Genomic DNA, 25,000 nt, shown 5'->3' on the forward strand with positions numbered 1-25,000 from the left:
TTGCTTTTGTATTCCCGTCAAAGTATTCCAAAAATGATGTACACAAATGTCCTCACAATAGGATAACGCACAACCGCTTGCCAACGAGAAGTAGTATATACTCCTAGTACTAGCGATCGCTACGCCATTTGCACTGAGTGATGGAAAAAATGCTGAAAAAATGCAACGCTCCGCCCAGTGCTTGTTGATATCTGTTATACACGAAAGAGGTGCGGGGAAAAAAGACAGTGCGCTACAATGAGAAACAGCCTCTCCTGTTTTTGCCACCTGGCTTTCTCGTATCTTTAAATGTTTCTCCTATCTAGAAATAATTATTTGCTCGAAATTCTACTTGTATCTCGAAATGCTCGTATGTCGAGGTACTACTGTATTATGCAAAAAGTAATGTGCTCACAGAGACCTTATGTCGGCGCACTGGTTGGGAAACACTGCTGTAGAGTGCCCTGTCACTAGATCTGAAAGCTGCATCTCGGGGCCCGGAGGAGTGATCGGACCTGGCTGATCATCCTTGGTTTCCAGTTTGGTTACACCTGGATGGTCTTTTCCACAGTGACCGTAGCCATGCAATACTTGATATAAGACAGTACTGTGTCTGTGAAAGTTCCCAGTCCTCCTGGTGGAAAGTTTCCCACTGTCTTTTCAAAGCAGTCTTGGAGTCAGGGGAGGGCGTCATCAGTCCATGTGATAATGGTGGGTCTTTGTGGCTTTGATATCGGCTAAAGGGAGTGTAAGTTGGGCCAATGAACAAAGAGGCGTGATCTGACTCTCCCAAGTGTGTGCGTAGTATGGCTCTGTATTCACCTTTTGATGTTCGAGTAAACATGATCCAGAGTTTTATCCTCTTTTGTTGGACAGCTAACATGTTGGTAAAATTATGAACAGTTTTGAGATTTGCCTGAGTAAGACCTCTTGCAATTATGTGTGCAGCCCTGTCCAGATTGACTTTTCAAGTGAAGGCACAACTGGTTACTTTTATGTTCCAGAAAACGTCATGACAGAAATCCTGTCTGCACTTTGCTCTGTGGTGTCGAAATCTGCTGAGAAGAACACTTGCACTCAAGCATTATGGGTCATCTCCAAACAGAAGTTCCCCGCTGGAATAGTGGGGGAAAAGGTTAGCAAAGACAAAAAGAATTTCAGTATTAATGGTAGGGCACAGTACACACATATCACAAACAATACTATTGATTCCCAAAGGTGCCATCTATACTGCGCACACTGGAGAGTGTATGGAGCAAAGCCGATGGACAGTCAGTTCTCATGGAGCATGAGGCCTTGAAGGTCATCATCAGGTAAGTTTAGTTGTACTTTTATTTAGATTAGGGAAGTGTATGGGATGGCAATACACCAACAGTTTACCCGGGGAATGAAGGGCTTCTGTAAAAAGTGAATGGGATGTGATAAAGCCTCCCCTACATCCATTTTTATGCCATGTCTCTCTTTGCGCTCTGGGTTTGAACTAGATACTCCCCACAGGTGCCCCTTAAATATCCCCAAGGCTGAATTCAAATATTTTGATTTATCATGTCTCGCTTAATACAGACTGCTTGAGCAAGTTCCTTCTCAGATGTGTGAGCAGGCTGTCTGCTGGGCCAAGCTTATCATCCCTCTGGTGGTGCACTCAACCTCCAAAGTGCGCCTGAAAGCTGCAGCTGCCATGGAGATGGGTCTGCCCTTGATGCTGCGAAAACAGATTGAAGTGGCTGCCATTGTCGAACCCTTAATATCTACAGTAAATAAGTGCCGTCAGAATGTGAAAGTTTATATTAATTACATGATTACATACTCTTTGTCTTCACAGAAACTGATTCAAGAGATGGAAAAGCTTTTCAAGTCCAAAAATGAAACGAACATTCTCAAGCTTTGGCCCTTATTTATCAAACTTCTTGGGAAGGTACACCTGATTATTTGTACTTATGCAGATTGGGTGCTTGTACTTGCACCATATAGTTTTTTTTATTGCCCTCTCAAGTTTAAATACTTCCAAGGGTCAGTTTTTGGAAACACGACTCTCAACTTCAGTTGTGCAGATGTAGGTTTGTCGGTTTGTAACAATCAAGGTATTTTAACAATAACTAAAGAGGATACTAACAACAAACTTCATTTGGATTAAAACAATCACGCCTTGTTTTGACATAACAATTACATAAAGAAGCCCGAAGTGCGTCACGATGTATGAACACTATGCGAGTGTTGCTGGAAGTGGCAGATATCCGTATCTGTTGGTAGCCCGAGTCCTTGCTGCAAACCCAGATCAACAGTCCTCGGAGCACGATACTTTGTGAGATGTCAGATAAACAGTCCTTGTGAGAGAACTAGATGACTGGTTACGACCCCGGCCACTCTTCGAACAATTGAAGAATGATTTAACAAAGAAATGATTAAATACACATATATAATAGTATTACAGAATAAACCCAATAGGAAGCCCACCGTAAACTCGGCCAAAGTGACCCATTTTTTTTTTCTCATAGGCTTTATCAGGCCCTTCAAGTCATTTTGCACCACATTTTCACATGGAGGGAGTTCATGTTTTCAATACTCTCCTGCGTCTCAATCAAATCAGCAGTCGCACCTAACAGAGCGCTTCCCACTGCAGTCAGCGCATTATTTGGCAAGCCTAGACCCTAGACTAGAGTATCAAAATAAAAAAAAAATTAAAAAAAATCAGACATTGGCATTGTCGTCATCATTGACTTGACAAAAAGCCTAGTAGTCGTCATACCCTCAGCAGCGTATGACGAAATTGTATAGTGCTTCTCCAGAAGTTCGTCTTCCCAGGCAAGACCCATTTATGACATTCATACTTGTTAGCTCTCCGCCTCCTTGAGCGCCATCAATCCGGCGACTGCAAGTTGCCTCACCGATGCCAACAAGAATAAGAGGGATCACTTACCTCTCACTGTCAAACGCAGGTTGGCAACCCTGCAAAACCTTTAATTGGCTGTTTTGAATCTCTTTTCATCTTTTAACAACCATATTCCCGCTAGCGGACGGGATCAAAGCCAGGCCAAGCTGCAATAGGGCATCTCATCCCAGTACATTGACAGGACATTCAGGTACCACTGACACAGAGATTTTACATGTCTCTCCATTCGGATCTCTTACCCCTGTTTCCAAAACAGCGGTATCCTGACCACCTGCCGTTGTCACAAAAACCTTCCTCCGCTTTGTACGCCTAGCATCTGGAATATCCATTTTAATTGCAGTTTTACAAGCTCCAGTACCACACAAAAATTCCAATTGAATTCCTTTGACGGAAAATGTGATCTCAGGTTTAACCAAATCAAATGCCAGTATTTCTGCTAAATCTAGCTCAACATCTTCATATTTAATTTCTACGTTCAATTCATTTTGAGCAGGCGTGCCGGCTAGTCAAGCCGATTGGGCCTCATTTTTAGTGGCCTTCTTGTTTGGGCAATCACAAGATATATGCCCCATTTCTCCACAAACCCAGCACACGGCATTTTTGAAAACTCAATTTCTGTTTAACCTCCTCATTTAGGAGTGAGAAATAAATTTTAGTTTAAGTTTTAGCTCTCAAAACAAATAAAGGTCATGTTGAGCCGAAGGTTCGTCTCCGCATTCCAGCAGTCTAAGATGATTTGACCTTCCTGTTGTTTGGACTAACTAAGGAGAAAGCATTTACATGGTTGCAAGCAGATGTTCTAAAATGACTTTTCTAATGTTAATAAGCCAAGTAATGCAAAGCGTTCTTTATTGTGAGCAAATATATAATAATGTAAGACTAATAACCCTAACACTACCCGATGAGAAGGACAAAAAGAATTGCAAAATAATCAGACATCTACATTGTTGCACTTAGACAAGACAAGACTAGACAGCAGCTGGCCGGCAGCATTGAAACACAAAGGAGATAGATACAAAACATTCAAAGCAACATCATGAGACACGGGTCTCTGAAGATTAAGCACCGAAAAAATATACCTAGCAGAACTTTTTCAACACATCAACAAGGGCTGCCCGGGAAGCCAGGCGCTTCCAAAAATATCTGTTGCTTCACGGCCATATCTACAGGGTAATTCCTTCACATTGCTTGTTCAGTTCATCCAGCCGCTACACCTCGGACCTCTTCACCTCATGATAATTTGTTTTCATCTATTTGCACAACGAGGCGGCTCTTTCACGCATATCTTCCTGTCTATAGCAACACGCTACAACACGCATCTCCAAAGAAGTAAATTCACTTCCCGCGTCTTAATTTTAACTGAATAGCGGAGCCCATCATTCTTACAAGCTGAATTATGTACTTGTTAGTGCACATTAATGTATGCCGCAATTGTGTGATACCTATTTAGCATATCAAGGAACATTAACATTGAAATGAAATGAAAAAAATGAAAATCAGACATAGGCCTTGTCGTCATCATTGACTTAACAAAAAGCTTAGTAGTTATTATACCCAGCAAAGCGTATGACAAAATTGGATAATGCTTCTCCACAAGTTCGTCTTCCCAGGCAAGACCCATTAATGACATATTCATACTTGTTAGCTCCGCCTCCTTGAGCGCCATTAATCCGGCGACTGCAAGTTGCCTCACCGATGCCAACAAGAATAAGATGGATCACTTACCTCTCACTGTCTTCTTACTTCCCCTCCCTCAGTCAGCCTGTAGAAGGCAGATCTGTTACTTCACTGCGACTTAATTTCATAGAAGGGTTGTCGTGTAGTGTTGTCGTCACGTCTGGTGTTGCTGCAGGTTCAGAGTCCTGATGGCTGTTGGGGAAAAAAGCTGTCCTTGAGCCTGTTTGTCCGTGCTTTGTAGGACCTGTAGCGTCTGCCAGATGGAAGCAACTGGAACAGGCCGTGTCCAGGATGGTATGGGTCCCCAACAATGATCCCGGCTCTGCTGAGGTACCGGGGGTTGGCAATATCTTCCAGTGATGGCAGAGAGCAGCTGACGATCTTCTGGGCGGTGTCAATCACCCTCTGCACGGCTTTTTTGTCTGCTTCCGGCATACCACTGTAATGCAGTATGCCAGGATGCTCTCCACAGTGGCTCTGTAGAAGGTTGCCAGAAGCTTGGTGTCCAATTTGTTCCTCCTCATTACCCTGAGAAAGTAGAGTCGTTTCTGGGCCTTCTTCACTACCACTGTGGTGTTTGTAGACCTGGAGAGCCTATCCGTGACATGGACTCCCAGAAATTTGAAGGACTGGACCCTGTCTACACATATTCCGTTAATGAGGAGTGGGGCCAGGTCTGTGCTGTGCTTGCGAAAGTCCATTTTCATGATCACAGGCGTGAGAGCAACAGGCCTGTAATCGTTCAAGCTGTCGATGGTTGGCTTTTTGGGGACAGGAATGATGGTGGCAGATTTCAGGCAGGCAGGAACGATGGATTGTTGCAAGGACCAATTGAAAATGTCCATCAAGACTCCAGCCAGCTGTTCAGCACAGGCTTTGAGCACCTTGCCAGGTATTCCGTCTGGACAAGCAGCATTCCTGGTGTTCACAGACTGCATTTCCAGTCTCACTTCCTGTTCCCGAAACTCCAGTGTATTGTCGCAGGGTAGTAGCGGGAGTGTTGACACTGGGAACTGGAGAGCAGTGAGCCGCTGCACCCGTGCGCGCCGCCATCTTGCTATTATTTAGGAAATAATATTTAGGAAAAGTCATTCGCAACAAAAGAGAAAATGGGAAGGCGCAATCAAGGCATTGTATAAATGATGATTGGAGTGTCCATTCTCCCATTTTATTGTAGATAACTTTTTCAGCACTGAGAAATGAAGCGCTGCCGTGACCTCCATTTTTCACTGCTATTTTTCATGTCTTCGAGGTGCGAATGTATTATTTTTTAAAATAGCAGAAAAAATTGCACAGCAGTGACATGATAAGGTCGTGATAATCAAGGGAACAATTTCTCATGTATAAGCCGCCCCCTGATTTACAATTTTCACCTCCATGGTTTTAATAGGGAGTACAAATGTGATACTTGTGTGAAGGGAAAATTTTAAGAAAAATCATTGCACGTGGTATTTCTGGGATACCGTATCAATCAAAAGCATAGTATTAGGGTCAATATCTTAAGGAAGTTCAGATACCTGTCTTTGTAAATGCAAAGTATCAAATTATTCTATTTGAAAAAAGAAATACCGTATGTACTCACATAAGCTTGATGAGGCCATGACACGATGACATGACGTAAGCGGATGTGGCTGATACTGTAATAACTTTGCCGTATGGACGACGGAGCCAACTTGCATGCGTGCCGGAGGCTAGTTTATTGATACTCACAGAGGTTTTTAAACCATCAACATCCGGGTCACTCGTAATACTTAATTCCCATCAGGTGGCGATGGTTACGCCCACCGTTATTGTATCCATATATTACACTCCTCCCCCTTAAATTATGAAGTCTTCCTTAAGAATCAACCTTTACTTCAAAAATTGTAACTAACTTATTACTGCTCACACCACCATTTGACCCAATATTTCCATCTTTGACATTTCCATCTCAGGAACTCTTTTTCACATTTTTGGTAGGAACCGGAACTCTTTTACTCCAGGAACAAAGTTCCAACAACTGATTGATCACAAAGTCAGTCACTTCGGAGGTGCTCTTACTCTTACTGGGTACCTACCCCCAAACACCTCGGGGGAACTGACCGCTCGGTGATCCGGTGTAACTGTTTTGTCACCGGCCACTGAGCCAGGTGAAGGTATTACCGGTGTCTCTTTAGCCTCCATTTGTTCCAAAGGTGTCTCTTCCGGTGAGTACGGGCTTACACCTACTGCTCCAGGTGTGCCTTTCCTCTCCACATCTGCATGAACCACCATGAACCCTAACCCTTCATCTAAATGCGTACCAAATTTGCAGTGATTGGAAAGCTGCTTTAATGCCACAACATAATCTGACACACATTTTCTTTCTGATTCCTTTTTTGAAATTTGAATCGATCCGCGATCACCAGCGGTTTCGAGTTCTAATGGGATGATGATTTTTCGCTTAATACCTCATACAAGAGGCTACCTGGCTTCTCTGGAATGCATAGGTACTTTAGCAGATTGTAAGCTTCGGCACCTATTATCGCCAGGAAAACGTTGGCTTGCTTACTGTCCTTCACCTCGTTTACAATCACCCATTGCTCAATCCTCTCCACGTAGGACTCAAAGTCTTCTTTACCTTCTTTGTATTTGCAAAGAGATTTCCAATGAACCTTGCCATGGTGCCCCACCACCGTTTCCTCTTGCTAATACTAATTTGCAAAGTCTGTTACCTCCGTGTAACGCCTTAGTTCCGTGTACCGAAACTGGGAATCCCTGCTAGCTTGAAAGGGATCCCTATCTCATTGCCACTGTAATAACTTTGCCGTATGGATGACGCAGCCAACTTTTGTGCGTGCCGGAGGTTAGTTTATTGATACTCACTGACAGGCCTTCAAACCATCAACATCCGGGTCACTCGTAATACGTAATGCCCATCAGGTGGCGATAGTTACGCCCACCGTTATTGTATCCATATATTACAGATACGGTCATTTATTTAGAGAAAAGATAAACGATAAACCGCTAAACTAAATGTATTGTGCCGTCTAAAAATGAAATTCAAGGAAAATCGTACGTATCTTGCATAAAACGTGAAAAAGCTCACATTCCCATCACTGCTCGCTCGGGGCGCGACCATCTTACCTATGACGGAACGCTGCCTTACAGTGTGGGCCAAATAAGTATTTGGTCAACCACCAATTGTGCAAGTTATCCCACTTAAAAAGATTAGAGAAGCCTGCAATTGTCAACATGGGTAAACCTCAACCATGAGAGACAAAACGTGGGAAAAATATGAAAATACATTTTTTTAAAAGAATTTATTTGCGAATCGTGGTGGAAAATAAGTATTTGGTCAATACCAAGAATACCTCTCAATACTTTGCTATGTACCTTTTGTTGGCAATAACGGAGGCCAAAATTGTTGTTGTTAGGCAGTGCCGGGGGACACTGCTTCCAGCCATTTGCTCCAGATATTGAGTGCCTCTTTAGGGGATGTCAAGCGGCCTTTGAGTGTCCAGCTATCAGGGTAGAGGGCAGTCACAGCTGGACATTTCATCAGGACGTGTTCTGCCGTCTCAGTGTCGCCCGTGCCGCATAGCCTACATCAGGGGTGGCCAACCAGTCAGAGACCAAGAGCCACATTTTTTACTGTGGTACCGCAAAGAGCCACATTTTTTACTGTGTTACCGCAAAGAGCCACATCACACACATACCTTTGCTCAGCCAGATTTATTGTAAATGTCACACACCAGCATAGTAATGACATAAATTGACTCCTACAGTACTAACAGCACAGGCCAGTCATTATCAACAATGAACATTGTGTGCACTGTCTCACACAGACAAACTCTCAGTTCAACCAAGTCCACAAACAAAAAGATAATAATTTACAATAGCGTTTTTCTTTTACTATGCATGTTACTTAGTGGGACTTCTGTCATAAAATCAGAGCCTATTTTTGCGCAACATTCGCTCCTTGTGAGCTGTCATTTATTATGAATGGCTTTTAACTAGCGCGCCCACCACATGGGTGTACACCTCGCTCTCCTATTGGCTGCTCCCGGCTGAGCACTCTCGCCTTGGTCTACCTCGCAGGGGGTGTGGCTTTTTCAGCCGACACTCGATCTTTGGGATACTTTTTGTGTGCGCGACGCCGTTCATTGTCGCTTCTGGTTCACGGGAGCTCTCCCACTCTCTCAAAAATGTTTACTCAAATGACCTTGCTCCTGCTGGGAAACTTTGAGGTATTTTCATCCCAAGCACATGCGCATTGGACGAAAATACCGTATTGAACTCAAGCGAAGCGCACACGCAAATAAAAATAAAACACAAATACAAACTTTGATATGGACGTAAGAGCCGCATGAAACCGGGCAAAGAGCCGCATGCGGCTCGCGAGCCGCGGGTTGGCCACCCCTGGCCTACATTCTTCTGACTCCGTCAGCCCCATCTTCTTCCAGTAGCGCAGCTCCGGATGATGTCTGCTTCGGAGGCGACTGATCGTTACTTGTTCTTGCCGGTTCAAGTTTTGATCTCTGGGGAAGATCGTGCTGCCTTCGTTGTCAGCGTAGAGGTTCTTCTGTATGTCGGCGTGGATGCGGTGGCTTCGCGTCGCTCGTCGGATGGCAGCTTTTGCTGTTGCGAAGTGTCGTGGTGCACCACCTTGTTCCATGTCGCGTCCTGCAGCGGCTAGTTGGTCGGCTCTCTCATTGCCCGGGACACCGCAGTGGCTTGGGACCCATAGGGCTTCCACCGCCACTTGTTTATTTCCGAGGGTAGTCAGGAGTTCTCATGTTCCATGGTTTGCAGCCTCTGATGGGAGGAGAGGATGTCTGTCACCAAGCGGATTGGGGTCCCTGGCTCGCACTTATCGGTGGCCATCTTTAGCGCCGCTTCGGTCGCAATCATCTCATCTTGGAAGAGAGAGGTCCATCTTCCAGCTGGTAGGCTTTGCTCCCACGTTACCCCTGATTCCCTGTGAATCATCAGGACTCCGGGGCCTCCGGCAGTATTATTAGTTTGTGCCGATCGGTCAGTGAAGCAGGTCAATTGGAAGACGTCTGCATCTTTGTTGAGAGCGCTGACGGTGGCTGCATAGTTGTCCTCTGGTTGCTGGTACCTGCTTTCAGCCGCTTTGGCGAATGTCATGGCGGTTGTCTCCTCCCATGGTGCTCTCAGTTGGGGAAAAGGGTCCTGGTCACCCTGTGCATTGCCGAACACCGTTTCCCATCTGTCGCGTGCGTGGTCGCAGCAGTCGGTCTTCTTAGTTCGCCTTGTCGGGTGCCTCTCCGTCACCAGTTGTCGCGGGTTGTTGCCTGGGACGCGTAGAGACTTGTCGTATGCGTAGATTGCTAGCTGATTGGCTCGTATTTTGATAGACGGCAGATCGCTCTCAATGAGGACTGCATCAGATGGTGTCGTCTTCAAAAGGCCAGTTATGGCTCGAGCAGCATATCTTTGCGAGGATTCAAGTTTCTCCATATTGGTGTGGGGGATCCAGGGAATCCAAGCTGGCGCCACATACTTTGCCACCGTTCTGGCGGTGGCAATGTAGGTTTTCCGAAGGGTTGCCCTGTCATCGCCCCAATCGGTGTGTGCCAGTCTGCGGATTTCCCGAGCTCTGGTCCCCATTTCGTGCGTGACTTTCAGTGTGTTTAGTGAAGGTCAATTGCCTATCATATGTGACTCCAAGGAACGTGGGTGTTGGGTTGTGGTGCATCAGTTGTTGGCGGATGTTCAGTGTAGGCTGCCACCTCGCCTCGTGTGAGTATGTGGTGAAGAAAGTACACTCACACTTGGATGCATTTAAGGTAAGTTTCCACCTCTTGCTCCACTCGACAATGGCATCTACCGCGGTTTGAAGTTGTACTTGTGCAGTCTCCAGTTGTGGCGCTTGGCTGTAACATGCCACGTCATCTGCAAAGAGGCTGCTGTGTACGTCCCTGGGCAGGGTCTTTGTGAGGTCATTTAAGTATATCAAAAACAGTATTGGCGAAATGACCGACCCTTGTGATACCCCCTGGCGAAAGATCCCAATCCTAATTCTCTGTCCGGCGAATGTGACAAAGTTGATTCGGTTAGATAGCCAATTCTGCACCCACCTGACAGCGGTGTGCGGTAGCCCTACTTGGGTCATTTTCCAGAGTAAAGCATCCCGCCAGACATTGTCGTATGCCTAGCTGAAATCGAACAGCGCCAGCATCGTTCTTTGCATCAGCTTGGCCTGGAAACCGTCACTGATTGTTTGTGAAAGTCGTAGGAGTTGGTCTTCAGTGCTCCTTCGCGGCCGGAAACCGGATTGCTCTGGTGTCAGCAGCCCTTCTCTTTCCAGGTGGTAGATCAATCTATTGGTCCCCATACGTTCCATAACCTTTCCCAATGCTGAGGTTAGGCTGATTGGTCTGTATGATGACACATACCTGTGGGTCTTTCCCTCTTTTGAGGATTGGGACGGATCCGGTCTGGGCCCGGTGATTTGGACGGATTCAGCTTTCGCTATTGCCTTGTCCATCTCCTTCATTGTCAGGGCTACGCTCAAGGCAGTCTCTGCAGTTGGCTTCCGGAGCTCGATGTTGGCTCTTGTTTTCGCCCATCTGTCTTCCTTTCAGATGTCGAGCTTGCTAGTGGCCTGGTACGCGGCTTTGAAGACATTTGCTTTGGTCAGAGCCGAGATTCGGGCTTGTCCGTTAACCAAAAGGATCTTGTCTTTCGAGTCCCCATGTCCCTCTTCCAGCTTTCGAAGTAGGTTCCACATGTCTGCTGTCCCCTTTACCTCCAGGACTTTGCGTTTCCAGATCCCTAGTTTCCTCTTGCGTATTTTCACTGCCACATCTTTTTCGGGTTGGTAGTATTCATCAGCATGGAGATGCCGGTCTTGTTTCAGGGCGTCACGACGGCGAATTGCTCCATCTACTTAGGCTCCCATCCATAGTCCACCACCTTGTCCAGCCTTCTTCAGGCCGATGTTAGCATACGCCGCCTTCATGATGGCTGTTTCCAGCCGCTGTGCGTCTTGTTTGACAGTAGTGTGCTCGGAGTAGTTCCTTAGTTTCTCCTCAATTGCATCCTTGAATCCTGTCCAGTTTGCTCCTTTTCAGTTCCACACTAGTCGGCCCTCACGCACTCTGACCGGCACTGAGTGGGTGACTGTCAGGAGGATGATCGGAGGCAAGTTTTTCAAGGGTTGTCCAGGAGAAATGTTGTTGACGCGCTTCGGGGATGATAGTGATGTCCGGGGCTGATTTATTGCCGTTCGCAGGGTCCACCCTTGTGTGCCTTCCGTCATTGATCGGCTCCCCCCCCTACGTCCAGGAGGCTTTCTGTTAGATTGCGACCTCTTTCATCCTGGCGGGCATTGCTGTCCCAGAGTATATCTAAGCATTGAAGTCTCCCAGGTGGATCTCGTTCACCCCAAGCCCAATGTTCAAGTCCGTGCACCTGTTTGCTTCATCCGGCCAAGCTGATGACTGGACTGGTGGCATGTAAAGATTGGAGATTTTTAGGGCTGGGCCTTCTCCTGCAGGGATTTCAATCGTTAGTCCGTCCGTTCCTGGGTTAAGGTCTCGCGAGGCCGTATCTCCGAGGCGGTACGGGATTTGGGTTCGGATGAATGTGACCACTCCTCCTCCCCTCTGTAACTGATAGGTTCATTAATACTTACCCTTCTTTGTAATTACCAATAACTGCAGGCAGACATCTTATTCAATTATTGACATTTAATTAAATAGATTGGATCACAGATAAGAACCTCAAGGGAGGCGATCCTCAAAAGTATCCTCTCGAACAGTATTTTGCGTACGGCTTTAAGGCATTTGGGATAAATTATTCACGCCTTCATTTGACCTAACAATCACCTAACAATTACATAAAGAAGCCCGAAGTGCGTCAAGAGTGTAATGGAAATGGCAGAAACAACATCTTTGTTATGGGCTCCGTTGCTGGAAGTGGCAGATATCCCGAGTCCTTGCTGCGTCCCGATCAACAACCCTCACAGCCCGATACTGGGTGAGATGTAACAAACAATCAGATATAAGTCCATGTGAGAATGGACTAGGCGGCAGTTTATGACCTCGAGCCGAACAATAGAAAGACTTTTAATGATTTAACAAAGAAATGAATTACTACACATATGTATAATAGTAATACAGAATAAACCCAACATTCCCTCGTTTTTATCATATGTATGTTATTAATCATTTCTTAGTAATCACGAAATGGTAATGTCGGGTGACTGATTTTTCCCGCTTACTCCTTACTCCCATGGCTGGTCTGAAAGAGAAAGAACATAATCATATTCGTCCAATTGGTCCTCGGAATTACCGTACTCCTGGACCTCACTGTTTTCCCCGGTACATTTCATAAGCAGAGATATAATTAGTGTAATTTAGAATTTGTAGGGGCAATTGCAGTAGTTATAGGTTGGCTTAGCAAGGAGCGCAAACAGGGGATAAGACAACACCCCTACAATGTCAAGGTACTAGCATATATGGCTACAAAAAACACAACAGATTGGGCCAAATCCTTACATTTTCCAAAGGTCTTATACCCCCAGTCTGTGAAGCGGATAATTCTACTCCAGACTGCTTTTGCATATTGCGGGTTTTAGGGTCTGCAGGCCACTAATGACCCTGGTTAGGGACCCATCGGGTGACGTGTTGTTCGGTATGAAGGTGAAACATTGTTTTCCAAAGATTTTGCACACACGTCCCCTTGCTCCGTAAGGAGCATCTCCACCGCTATGCGATCCTGGAACGCCATCAGACTGGTAGCTGTCCATCACTCGTTTATGGCCACAAATCCCTGTTCAGTAAAATTTCCAAGGTTTTGGACATTGTAATGCAGGTAATTCATCTCATCCACATTTTTGTTTTTGGACTCCCATCCTGCTGCGATCTGATTAGCCAGCTTATACTCGTCTGGGACGCCCCGGGGGATGCCAATCGCATCAATGTATGTTGGATCTCCTTCCCTCCATGCCGCTCGATGATGTCGGGAGGGACCCTTCACCACACCAGATTTCTGAGCAGCCAATTGTATCTCCTCCACTGTAGATGGAAAAACAGACACCGGTAAGAGCAGTGGTATCAGGGGTGTAGTTCGTTTTAGAACACCGGGACACCACGTCTCATTTATCGCCCCCAGCTTCAGACCGTGCCCTTTAAGGTTTAAGCAGGTAAAATAATTAAACTGGAAAAATTGACTTCCTATTTATTGCGTAAAAGGATAGACACTCAATATTTTTCTGTACAAGTAGGACACGTTTTTCATTTGTAAAAACACTTTTCCCCAAAAGAATGGTGATTGAGGGAGTTGTTAGATCCGATCGTATTTTCCCTTGTCTGGTAGTTTGTTCTAATCCTTTGTAAGTTGGTTTAGTCTCAATTGAAACCATATGGAGATGTCAAAGTTTTATGGTATTGCTTGTTGAGCAATAATCTTTCCAATCAATATTGGTGTTTCCCGTATCTTATTAAGTCACAAAGTTTATCTTACCCGTCCCCTCAATGTTTTAATTGAGACCACCCTTTTACCAAAGTACCTCCACATAGTGCTTGCCTTCTTTACACTCCATTAACAGCACCCAATTATCCCCCGTTTGGGAAATCCCTGTTTCAGAAATAAATTTCACAAGTTAATATGTCAGTCCAAGCTTTCCAATCTTGACCAATTTCTGCAACAAGGTTTTTCCCAATCTCCAATTTTGGGCTGTTAATGTACCACGCAGATTTCCCACCATAGATTGAATACCACACATTCCGGAAGGTCTGGATCCACCCATTCATTAGTAGATCATTGAAGACACACATCCCCAGTCTAGCATTTTAACCGTTTGTAAAAAATTTACCTTCATGTTTCACATAAAAATCCGGCCCACCAAAGGTTTTGAAGACGCCGTGCGCACGGTCACTTACCAGATGTCGAACAGTAGCGCCTGGATTCCCGCTCCGGTATATTGACCTCCATGGCACCGAAGGACCAAATGATAGGTACATAATTATTAATAATTACTCTTCTTTGTAATTATCAATAACTGCAGGCAGACATCTTATTCAATTATTGACATTTAATTAAATAGATTGGATCACAGATAAGAACCTTTAGGGGGATCTTCAAAAGTATCCTCCCGAACAGTATTTTGCGTACAGCTTTAAGGCATTTGGGATAAAACAATCACGCCTTCATTTGACCTAACAATCATATAACAATTACATAAAGAAGCCCGAAGTGCGTCACGAGTGTTATGGAAATGGCAGAAACAACATCTTTGTTATGGGCTCCGTTGCTGGAAGTGGCAGATATCCCGAGTCCTTGCTGCGTCCCGATCAACAACCCTCACAGCCCGATACTGGGTGAGATGTAACACAAACAATCAAATATAAGTCCATGTGAGAATGGACTAAGCGGCAGTTTATGACCTCGAGCGGAACAATAGAAAGACTTTTAATTATTTAACAAAGAAATTAATTACTACACATATATGTATAATAGTAATACAGAATAAACCCAACAGTGACCCTTGGATCATTCTATTTCTGCGAATAGCGGTGTAGTTCCACATTCTTGGGAGCTTGTCGGTTGTCTTGAGCTTGCTTTCTTGGATGCAGCAGACATCAATCTTTTCTTTGTCAAGGAGTTGTTCCAGTTCATCCATCCGGCACAGCACTCCATTGGCGTTCCACTAGAGGATGGTTGTTTCTCCTTTTTATCAGGTCTTTCTGCTTGGGGGTCGGCAGGGGTGTGTTCTGGGGTGATCTTTCGCGGTTGCTCATCTCTGATCTGCAATCCGCGCATCTCCAGTCTGTTCTCCCAGCATCCTCTCTTTCGCCCCTCGTGTTGCTCGTGCATTTTTTGTGGTACGAGCTACTACACAGGGAACATTGCAGCCGTGGGATGTTCAATCGGATAGCCTCGCCACATTGCTTGCAACGTGTTGAAGGGAGGGGTTGGTGTGTATTCTGCTGTTGGCGGTCTACAGCATTGGCATCCGTGTTTGGTGCACTCGTTGATGGCAGGCGGCAGTTATGACACTTCCATCGGTGGGTTCTTTTCCCACCCGAGCACTTGAGGTGGGCATTCTTTGGGCAGTTCATACAGGAGTTCCAAGGTGCTCGACTTCAAACTGTTCTGTTACATATAGGACATATCCGTCTTGTTTGTTGGGTAGTTGTTTGTGATTGGGTGTGTAGGGGTTGTATGGTTTGGGTTGTAGGTGGTATTGTGTTGTAGCTTGGTGGATTTTGTGAATGCGGGGGAGGGGGTTCATGGGGTGGGGGCAGTACTGTTGCTCCATTTTATTGTTACCACCACCGTACAACAGGACCACGTTGATGTGTGGCCAGCTGCTGTTGTTGTTGTTGTTGTTGTTGTCGTTGTAGAGGCACCCAGGTGGCCCTAACATAGGGTACGCCTGGCTAGCGCTAGCACCTTCGACGGCTCAGTCACCAGCACGTCTAGGGGGGGTGAGGCGACACCGAAGATCTGGAGGCGGAGGGAAGAAAGGCCGGGGCAACGCTGGAGCCAATGTTCAAGGTCTTGCGTCTCTTCCCGGCAGAGGGGGCAGGTTGGGTCGAGGGTGGGGTTGAGAAGGTGACGGTAAGCTCTCAGGCTTGGGTGGTGGCCTGAGCGGAGGCGGGCGATGAGAACCGCGTCGCTCCGGTTCTTCACGCGCGCACAGTCTAGGCGCCAGTTATATTTTGGGTAGACGATCGCTGCGCGATGATCCGGTCTAGGTGGATTGTCGCGAATTAGTCGTCTGATGGCTGCCTTGGCTGGGGCGAATGAGATTGGTCGTGGCTCGTCGACCTTGGAGGAGGCGGCTTCCTTCGCTAGGGCGTCTGCCATCTCGTTCCCAGGCAACCCGCAGTGACCTGGGGTCCACAGGAGGGCTGTCCGAGCCCTGCGCTGGTTCAGCAGACGACGGATTTCGCCGGTGTCGGCCGAGTGGCTGGCGATGGCAGTCAGTAGTGATTGACTGTCCGAGCACACTGCGACGTCACCAGCTATGTCCGTGTCAGTTAGCCATTGCAGGGCCATCGTCATGGCCGCCTTCTCTTCCTCGAAGGAGGACGTGAAAGGGGCCCCACGCATCGGCTTTGAGTGCGTGGTGATTGGGTCTGCCGGATCTCCAGTGGTGACGATCATTGCCACCCCGCCGGCCCTTGTTCCATCGGTAGCAGAGCCGTCGGTGTAGATGGTGACCTCTGGTGCGACTGCACGGATGGCGGAGATGGCACGTTCCCGAAGGACTGGCAGGGGATCGAGTTTTGTGGCACTCCCAAGGGTTGCAGAGACCGTCCAGAGGTTGGTGTCGTTCACCCATGGGCACTCGATGGGGGGCGGGAGGACCTCTCGTTGGTTGGACAGGGCGGGGGGGAGGGCGGACATAATTCCCGACGCGGTCTTGCGCCAGCTGGAACGCTGGAGACGGTGCACGACTGTCTTAGTAGCAAGTTCGTGCCGAGGGTGATCAGGAGGAAGGCGGAGGGCTTTTTCAAAGGAGATGGCTGCTAGTTGGTTTACTCGCGAGGAGTAGGAGCACACGCCCGCTTCTAGCTGCAGCGCCTCGACTGGTGTAGTCCTCAGTTGGCCCGTCACGATGCACAGGGCACTGTTCTGGGCGCGACCAAGGTCGTCGAGTCGGGACCGCGACAGGAAGGGTTGCCATGCTGGGGCGGCATAGTCCATGACACTCCGCTGAAGGGCGAGGTGGACAGAGCGTAGGCTGTTTTTCTGCCAACCCGTCTTTTGTGGTCAGAGAGGCAAGGATGCGGTTTCGGGAAGCCACTGTCTTGGTGACGGCCTTCACGTGTGGCCCGAAACTCAGGCACCTGTCGAGCTTTACCCCAAGGAATTTGGGGGTGGGGTTGAAGCGCAGGCTCGTTGTTCCCACATTGACGGACGGGGTCCAGGAAGCCTCCCTTGGGTCGGTTGAGAAGAAAGTGACCTCACTCTTCGAGGCGTTCAACTTCATCTTCTTTTTGCAGCTCCACTCACAGACAGCTCCAACTGCGTTCTGGATCGCCGCCTCAGCGTCTTCCTTGCGTGTACTCTGTGCCAGCAGGGCAACATCGTCGGCATAAAGCGCGATGTCGACCCCTGCTGGGATGACTCTTTGGAGGTTGTTGATGTATAACACGAAGAGGAGGGGTGCAAGGACAGAGCCTTGGGGGAGACCATACCGTATGCATGCATGTACATCTACGTATGTATTTATGTGCCATGGCTATGGCTATTCGTTTATTTATTTATTAACTTACTTATTACATGTATTTATGTCTAAAATGCCTTTCCTATTTCTGCATCCTCACCCTCTTGCTACTGTGACAACGAAATATCCCGAGTATGGGATGGATAAAGTTATACATTCCAATCCAATAATAATTCGAAGCATTGAATCTCATTATTAACCAATTATCTTAGTTTAGAAATTCAAAATACTTTGTGTTTCTTCCTCAGCTACTCCACCGGGGTGGTCCTTTTATCAACTCATTACTTCATTTGGAGGAGTTGGGCTTTCGTAGTTCCTCTCCCAATATCAAGAAAATTGCTTTCATAGCCTGGAAAAGTTTGATCGACAACTTTGCTCTCAATCCAGGTAAGCATGTTCCTCCTTTTTTCCCCTGCGGATTCATTTTTAAGATTCTAACTGCAAGTTTCTATGCTTCAGACGTCCTTTGCAGTTCAAAGCGTATTAGGCTTCTCATGCAGCCCCTCTTGTCAATTAATATTCGGTCAGAGGTACTTATGGTCACCAAGGTGGAGGTGTGGTGGCACCTAGTGGTCCAACTTGGTCCCAACCTGTCATCTAACTTTGATCTGGTAAATATCATTTAAAAAATGTATTTATTTTAAGTACTCTGATCTGTTTTGTATTAATAGATATATGATCTATCTGTATGTCTGTCTCTGGTTCCTTTTCTGTCTCTCTGCTTCTCTGTCTGTCTGTTTTTCTGTCTGTTGTATCACTCTATCTTTCGAAAGAGAGACGAAGGTATACAGTTATACCTCCACTTGTAAATGCCTCTAGCTACGAAATCTTCAGGTTACGAAAGCATTTTATACACGTGCCTCGAGATACGAAAAAGGTCCAAGTTACGAAATCTCCCAAAAAGTAAAGGCATTTCCTTATCCGTTACACTAACATCTCGCTACTTCGTGCTTCGGTTATTGCTGCTTCACCCCTTCGCGGGTCAAAAAAATATTCAATTAAAAAATCATTTATTTAAAAGTCTATTTTTAAAAATCCAACAAAGGCTTCCCGCACTACCGAGGATTGATTCAGATAGCCATAGTCACGGATGCCGATGGGCCGGCACCCCCCGGACATCTGGGATGCCGATTAGCCGGCACTCCCGGGACATCTCGGATGCCGATTGACTGGCACCCCCGGAACATTTCGGATGCCGATTGGCCGGCACCCCCGGATCATCTCGGATGCCGATTGGCCGGCACCCCCGGGACATCTCGGATGCAGATTGGCCAATCCCTCTGGATTTCTGGACGCTCTCTATCCTTTGGTGCATCTACCGAACTGAAGAAAAATGCTAAAATTTATGAAAAAGTGACTATTCGACGAGGGAAATAGCTTTGCAACCGTAGCTAAAAAATATGGACCTTATTTATTCTTCCCTTTGATATATTAAGAAGGAAAAGACTAATATCCGTAAAATTGCCTTGACATCATTCTCGAAGGACGTCAAAAGGGTCGTAAACAAAATGAGATCATCGTCAGAATGCAAAATGCACTTTCTGTCCGGATCTCTGGAAACCCAAAGAACGTCCCTCTGCAGCCACTACGCTGCAACATGCAGCTTCTCCTGCAACATCTGCGGCGTCATCTGAGAAGCAGGAAAGCTCTTCGTGAATCTGCAGTCATTCATATTCATCTCATTATACTGCACAGGTCTTTTCATCTCCTATTAAAATAAATTTTAGAAGAAATTATTGTGAGAGGTCAGTTACCATATTGACTCTCATATGCACCGTTTATGTTGGACAAAAATGATGACTGAATCGAGGGTACGTTTTATATGCACATAAAACACGACATGCAAAACAACAATTTGATGGCGCCATGATACAATGACGTCACGGAAAAATAGCACCGTTGCGTGCGCCGTTACGTCACCGTTTATTTCAAAATAGAGGAAACATAAATCAGATAAGACGCTAGACACAACTTATTTTGACGTCTATGAATGAAATTCAAGAAAAATAACATTAAAACGTGAAAAAACTTTACGTTCCCGTCACTGCTCGCTCGGGTCACAGCCATCTTACCTAGGGCGCTGACTCCTAAACCTGGTTAAACGTAATCCGTCTGGCCAAACGCGAGCAGCCTTGATTTTGATTTGAAACAAAATTCCACTTAGATTTTTTTCAATTGAGATATTTTGGCATTATAAGCAATATCGCTGACACATCTTATACTTCTGGTAAGAAAATGTGTCTGTAATGAGAAAGCATCAGGTTCATTCAAGTTAGATTTTTTTCAAGTTGAATTTACAAACACAGGCATATTAACTTCCTTATGATATTTACCGTAATACAGTGGTACCTCGAGAAACAAGTTTAATGCGTTCCGGAACTGAGCTCTTAATAACCCGTATCTTATTTTACCCGTATTTCAAATAAACGTTTCCCACAGAAATGAACTAGAAACACATTAATTCGTTCTAACCTTCTGAAAAACACCAAAAACTGGATATTGGATTGGAAAAACATTCTTATTTGTTTTAATTTGCCATCTATTAACAGTAACATTTTCTGAACCGCTTTATCCTCAATTGAGGAGTGTTGCGGGGGGTGCTGGAGCCTATCCCATCCGACTCCAAGGCAGGGGACACCCTCAATCAGAGTTTTAGAGTGTCCAATCAGGCTACCATGCATGTTTTATCTCTCGGGTCACACAATAGCCAGATGTATTTATGCTATGTCTGCGGACATCAAAACTGTTGTTTTGGAAAAGATGCACATCAGTAAGAAATTTGCATTGCAACTTCATGAGTCGACGGATATTAGTGGACATTGTCTGCACTTGGCTGACGTGCGCTTTGTGGATGGAGCAACCATTCGAGAAAACTTCCTATTTTGCAAGGCACTGCCATAAAAATAATCAGGAGAGGATTTTTTGAATCGCATCGGAATATCTTAACAACAGCGGGCTTACGTGGGAAAACTGCACAGGTGTCTGCGCTGATGGAGCCGCACCGTGAGGGCCTCGTTGCAAAGACCTTACCAGCAGATCCAGTTCCTGTGTTGGACGATGTTGTGCAGATAGTGAAATTTGTGAAAACCCGAACTTTGAAATGTCGTTTATTTGTCCTTATGTGAAGAAATGGGGCGGAACATAAGATTTTATTGCTCCACACGGAGGTTCGGTGGCTGTCGCGCAGCAAAGTGCTGGCCGTGTCTATGAGCTGGGTAGGAACTTAAAGTATTTCTGATAAACGAGAGGTCCGAGTACTCATAGCTGCTTTGCAAGTGATCCGGCTGATATATTTCTTCAGCTGAATAAACTGAACACATGGATGGATGCAAGGCCGAAAGGAAAACTGATTAAAAAGAAGGGATTCCGTTTAAAGTTGCAGCTCTGGCAACAACATGTGCAGCGTGGAAACCTTGAGATGTTAACCGCTCACTGAGAAGCGTCATGATTGCAACACTGCTGCAATGTGCAAGGGGATTGGCACACATTTGAAAACTCTTGAGGATAAGTTGTCATTTTATTTCTCATCAGCCTTCACAGAATGCCTTGACTCGGGTAAGGACCCATACAGCTCAGCATCCGTTGCTGGAAAAGACTCGACTTTAAAGGAGCAAGATGAACTCGTTGAACTGAAACAAAATTGTGGTTTAAAGCTAAACTTTGCTGATCTTCATTTAGATTTATTTTGTCTTCTGTTGCCAAGGAGATAGATCCCCATTCTGGCCAACAATATATTTTGACATTGCTACCGTTTTCAACCACATATAGATGTGAGCTGAGCTTCTTAAGCTTGACTGTGATAAAAACAAAAAAAAACAGAGAGACTGAGAGCTTTTGAAAAAGTTTTGTGTGTGTTTTAAGGGTTTTCTTGATTGGTTTGTGGGTACCGTGGAACATTTTCTTATTTGTATTGTTTTTACATACAAGTACTACTCTACTTATGAAATTTTAAACTTACAAAAAAGTTCTGGAACCGATTAATTTCGTAAGTAGAGGCACGCTTGTAGATGCTTTTGCAGATATTATTACTGGTTTGTGTTTCTTTCAGGTGTCACTTCCATTGCTACAGTGCATCACTCGAGCTGATGTCGCTTTGATCAGCCCAACCAGAAGTCAAAATGGGATCGCAACATCCAGTACACCTAAAACCGGTATGTGCAAAACCAGGGTTGAGGGGGAAAATGGTGCCTTTTTTTAATAAGTACGAATGAACTATGACTGTCCTGTACTCGAGTAACATGGTGGCCATCTGACACACCGGCTCCAATAAGCCAGTGTTTTCCAGTGCCGCCGCGAGGGATGATTAGGTGTGCCACAGGAAATTACAAGAAATCATACATCGTAAATAATCCAAGAGAGTGTTAGGATTGGATTCACATTGTCATTTCACAGTTTCCTCTATGTCTGCTTATGTTTATTTCCCTACTCTTGTTTGTCCCCTCCTGTCTTGCCAAGCCTGATGAGCGAGAGAAACGGCAAGAAAACAGGGAGGGACAAACATGATAAGGAAACGAACATCAGCAGACACGGAAGAAACTTAAATAACAATGTGAACCCAATCCTAACCGAGAGAAAGATCCTTCCTCCCATCAGCTGTCAGGCTCTTTAACAAAAAATGGCTGTTAAGACCTACCGTATGCATGCATATGTCTCTCTCTCTCTCTTTCTCTCTCTCTCTCTCTCTCTCTCTCTCTCTCTCTCTCTCTCTCTCTCTCTCTCTCTCTCTCTCTCTCTCTCTCTCTCTTTCTCTCTCTCTCTTTCTCTCTCTCTCTCTCTCTCTCTCTTTCTCTCTCTCTTCTCTCTCTCTCTCTCTCTCTCTCTCTCTCTCTCTCTTTCTCTCTCTCTTTCTCTCTCTCTTTCTCTCTCTCTTTCTCTCTCTCTCTCTCTCTCTCTCTCTCTCTCTCTCTCTCCCTCTCTCTCTCTCTCTCTCTCTCTCTCTCTCTCTCTCTCTCTCTCTCTCTCTCTCCCTCTCTCTCTCCCCTCTCTGTCCTCTCTCCCTCTCTCTCTCCCCTCTCTGTCTCTCTCCCTCTCTCTCTCCCCTCTCTGTCTCTCTCCCTCTCTGTCTCCCCTCTCTGTCTCCCCTCTCTCTCTCCCCTCTCTCTCTCCCTCCCTCTTTCACTCTCGCACTCTCTCTAACGCGCTCCCTGTAACGCCCTCCCTCTAACGCCCTCCCTCTAACGCCCTCCTAACGCCGCCCTCCCCCCCTAACGCCTCCCTCTAACGCCCTCCCTCTAACGCCCTCCCTCTAACGCCCTCCCTCTAACGCCCTCCCTCTAACGCCCTCCTCTAACGCCCTCCCTCTAACGCCCTCCCTCTAACGCCCTTCCCTCTAACGCCTCCCTCTAACGGACTCGGCGAACTGTCCTTTGGCCAGACGTCCGTCGGCCAAACGTCTTTCGACATTTAATACATGGGGGCAGTTTTTATATAACTTCTATATAACATAGGGCCCGGCCTGGTGCTGATGAGGGCCTTGCTTCTTCACTGCTTGCGTAACTTCACTGAGCTTGAGTGGCATGATGTTTAAACTCGGCCGTCGATGGTGAAGGATGTACCCAAAGGGGATGTGTCTTAGTTCGTCGCTGTACTGCCTTCTGACATGCTGGTCCACTAGCTCCCTGGTGGTCTCAAGCTTTCTGGACTTCTCGTCCAGCAGTTATCTTGCGTGCTTTAAGGGCTCCTTGTAGAACCTGGTTTGCTCTTTCTGCTTCCGTTTGCTATGCTTGCGGATGCATTCAGTTCTGTGAAGCCTGGATTGTCTTTGCCTGACCTAATCCCACGGAACTTTCAGGCCATCTCTCGAACTCGAAATCCTCCAAAAAGTAAAACATTTTCATCACTATAAGACGCACATTAAAAGTCTAAAATTTTCATGGACTCATTTTGCAATTGTTTAACTTGGACACCGAAAATTAAGACGTTGATGGTATAGGGGTTGGTGACGTCAGTACATTGTAAAATGGTGAAAGTATTCAGTTTTGCTTCCGTTGCCTTTTTAAAAACGTGTTTTTGGTGTGTACGCCGTCATCCAGGGTGTATTGACACTATATATCCCAGCAGTCACTGTGCACCGGAAATAGCGTCTGGGGCTGCTTCCGTAGCAGAGCCCTATTACGGTTTCATATTCATCCATATATAATAGTGTTCCCTCGCTACTTCGCGGTTCAGTTATCGCGGACTCAGAGCTTCGCGGATTTTTTTGGGAAAAAAAATACAAATATTACATTGAAACAACATATTTTACAGTTTTTTTTTTGTTATAACATGAATATCACTCTTTCTACCCGTATTCTATACGGTGTACTGTATACAGGGGGGTAAAAATTAAAAAAAAATATTATTACTATTTTTTTTTTTTTTGGAATGAAATTCAAATTAAGCATTTTTGAAGGGGAATCCCTACTTCGCGGAAATTCACTTATCGCGGGTGGTCCCGGTCCCCATTAACCGTGATAAGCGAGGAACACTATATATATGCCATGCCTGGTTGCGTCTAAAAGAACGGTACGTCCCTTGTGTGTGTAAAATACTGAAATAGCACTCGTTATTGACACTGCGGCTAAAAATATGATGCGCCGAATAGTCCAGGAAAATACGGTAAGTGCATTTCCTCATCACTTCAGACATTGCTACCCTCTACTGGGCTCTCATTTCATCATTCTCATTCGACATCACAAAATGACAATAAAAGCATTCAATTCAATTAGCGTTATCACAACAACCACTATGCATGTTTCAAGATTCTCCTTTTCATACCTGTCAATCTTGACTAAATTCTCCCATTATTAATGATTGCAATTCCCCTTATTACCTGGAAAAAAAAATTACAAATGCAACGTGGCACATTTTTACACACACACACGGCACTGGTAAAAGTCTAAAATGTAATGTACAGTGGATGGCTTTTATCCATACTAGAACGGGCACTTGCTGCTGTCTGGCAGAAGAACATGGGTGTTACGTCTCCTATATTAAGAGCCGTGGATGGAACTACAGTCGTACCTCTATATACGAAATAAATGGGTTCCAAGACTTTTTTGTAACTTGAAAATTTCGTAAGTAGAGGAAATTTATATGTAAATTCTCTAATTCGTTCCATGGTCCTCACACAACTACCAACTAAAATCTTTAGAATTGGTCAAGGTGTCCCAATTCTGTTTTAAAGATGTGAAGAAACACACAAAAATGAGAAAATTATCAGGAAATTATTTATTGATGTCTTAAAATAAATAAAGCATATAATATAGATATGCCCTATACCGCTGAAATATCTCCTTCCTTGG

General features: G+C 45.6%; 1 protein-coding gene across 1 annotated transcript in view; it reads left to right on the forward strand.

The window, feature by feature from the left end:
- The window catches only part of rif1 (replication timing regulatory factor 1), a 92,511-nt gene that overhangs the window by 22,183 nt on the left and 45,328 nt on the right, over window positions 1–25,000 (forward strand). Inside the window, 7 exon segments of the mRNA XM_077728646.1 lie at window positions 984–1,114; window positions 1,198–1,292; window positions 1,543–1,732; window positions 1,802–1,894; window positions 17,966–18,104; window positions 18,177–18,328; window positions 21,766–21,868. Coding sequence (XP_077584772.1) covers window positions 984–1,114; window positions 1,198–1,292; window positions 1,543–1,732; window positions 1,802–1,894; window positions 17,966–18,104; window positions 18,177–18,328; window positions 21,766–21,868 — 903 coding nt within the window.

The sequence above is a fragment of the Stigmatopora nigra genome, chromosome 11 (genome assembly GCF_051989575.1).
Source record: "Stigmatopora nigra isolate UIUO_SnigA chromosome 11, RoL_Snig_1.1, whole genome shotgun sequence".
Lineage (NCBI taxonomy): Eukaryota > Metazoa > Chordata > Actinopteri > Syngnathiformes > Syngnathidae > Stigmatopora > Stigmatopora nigra.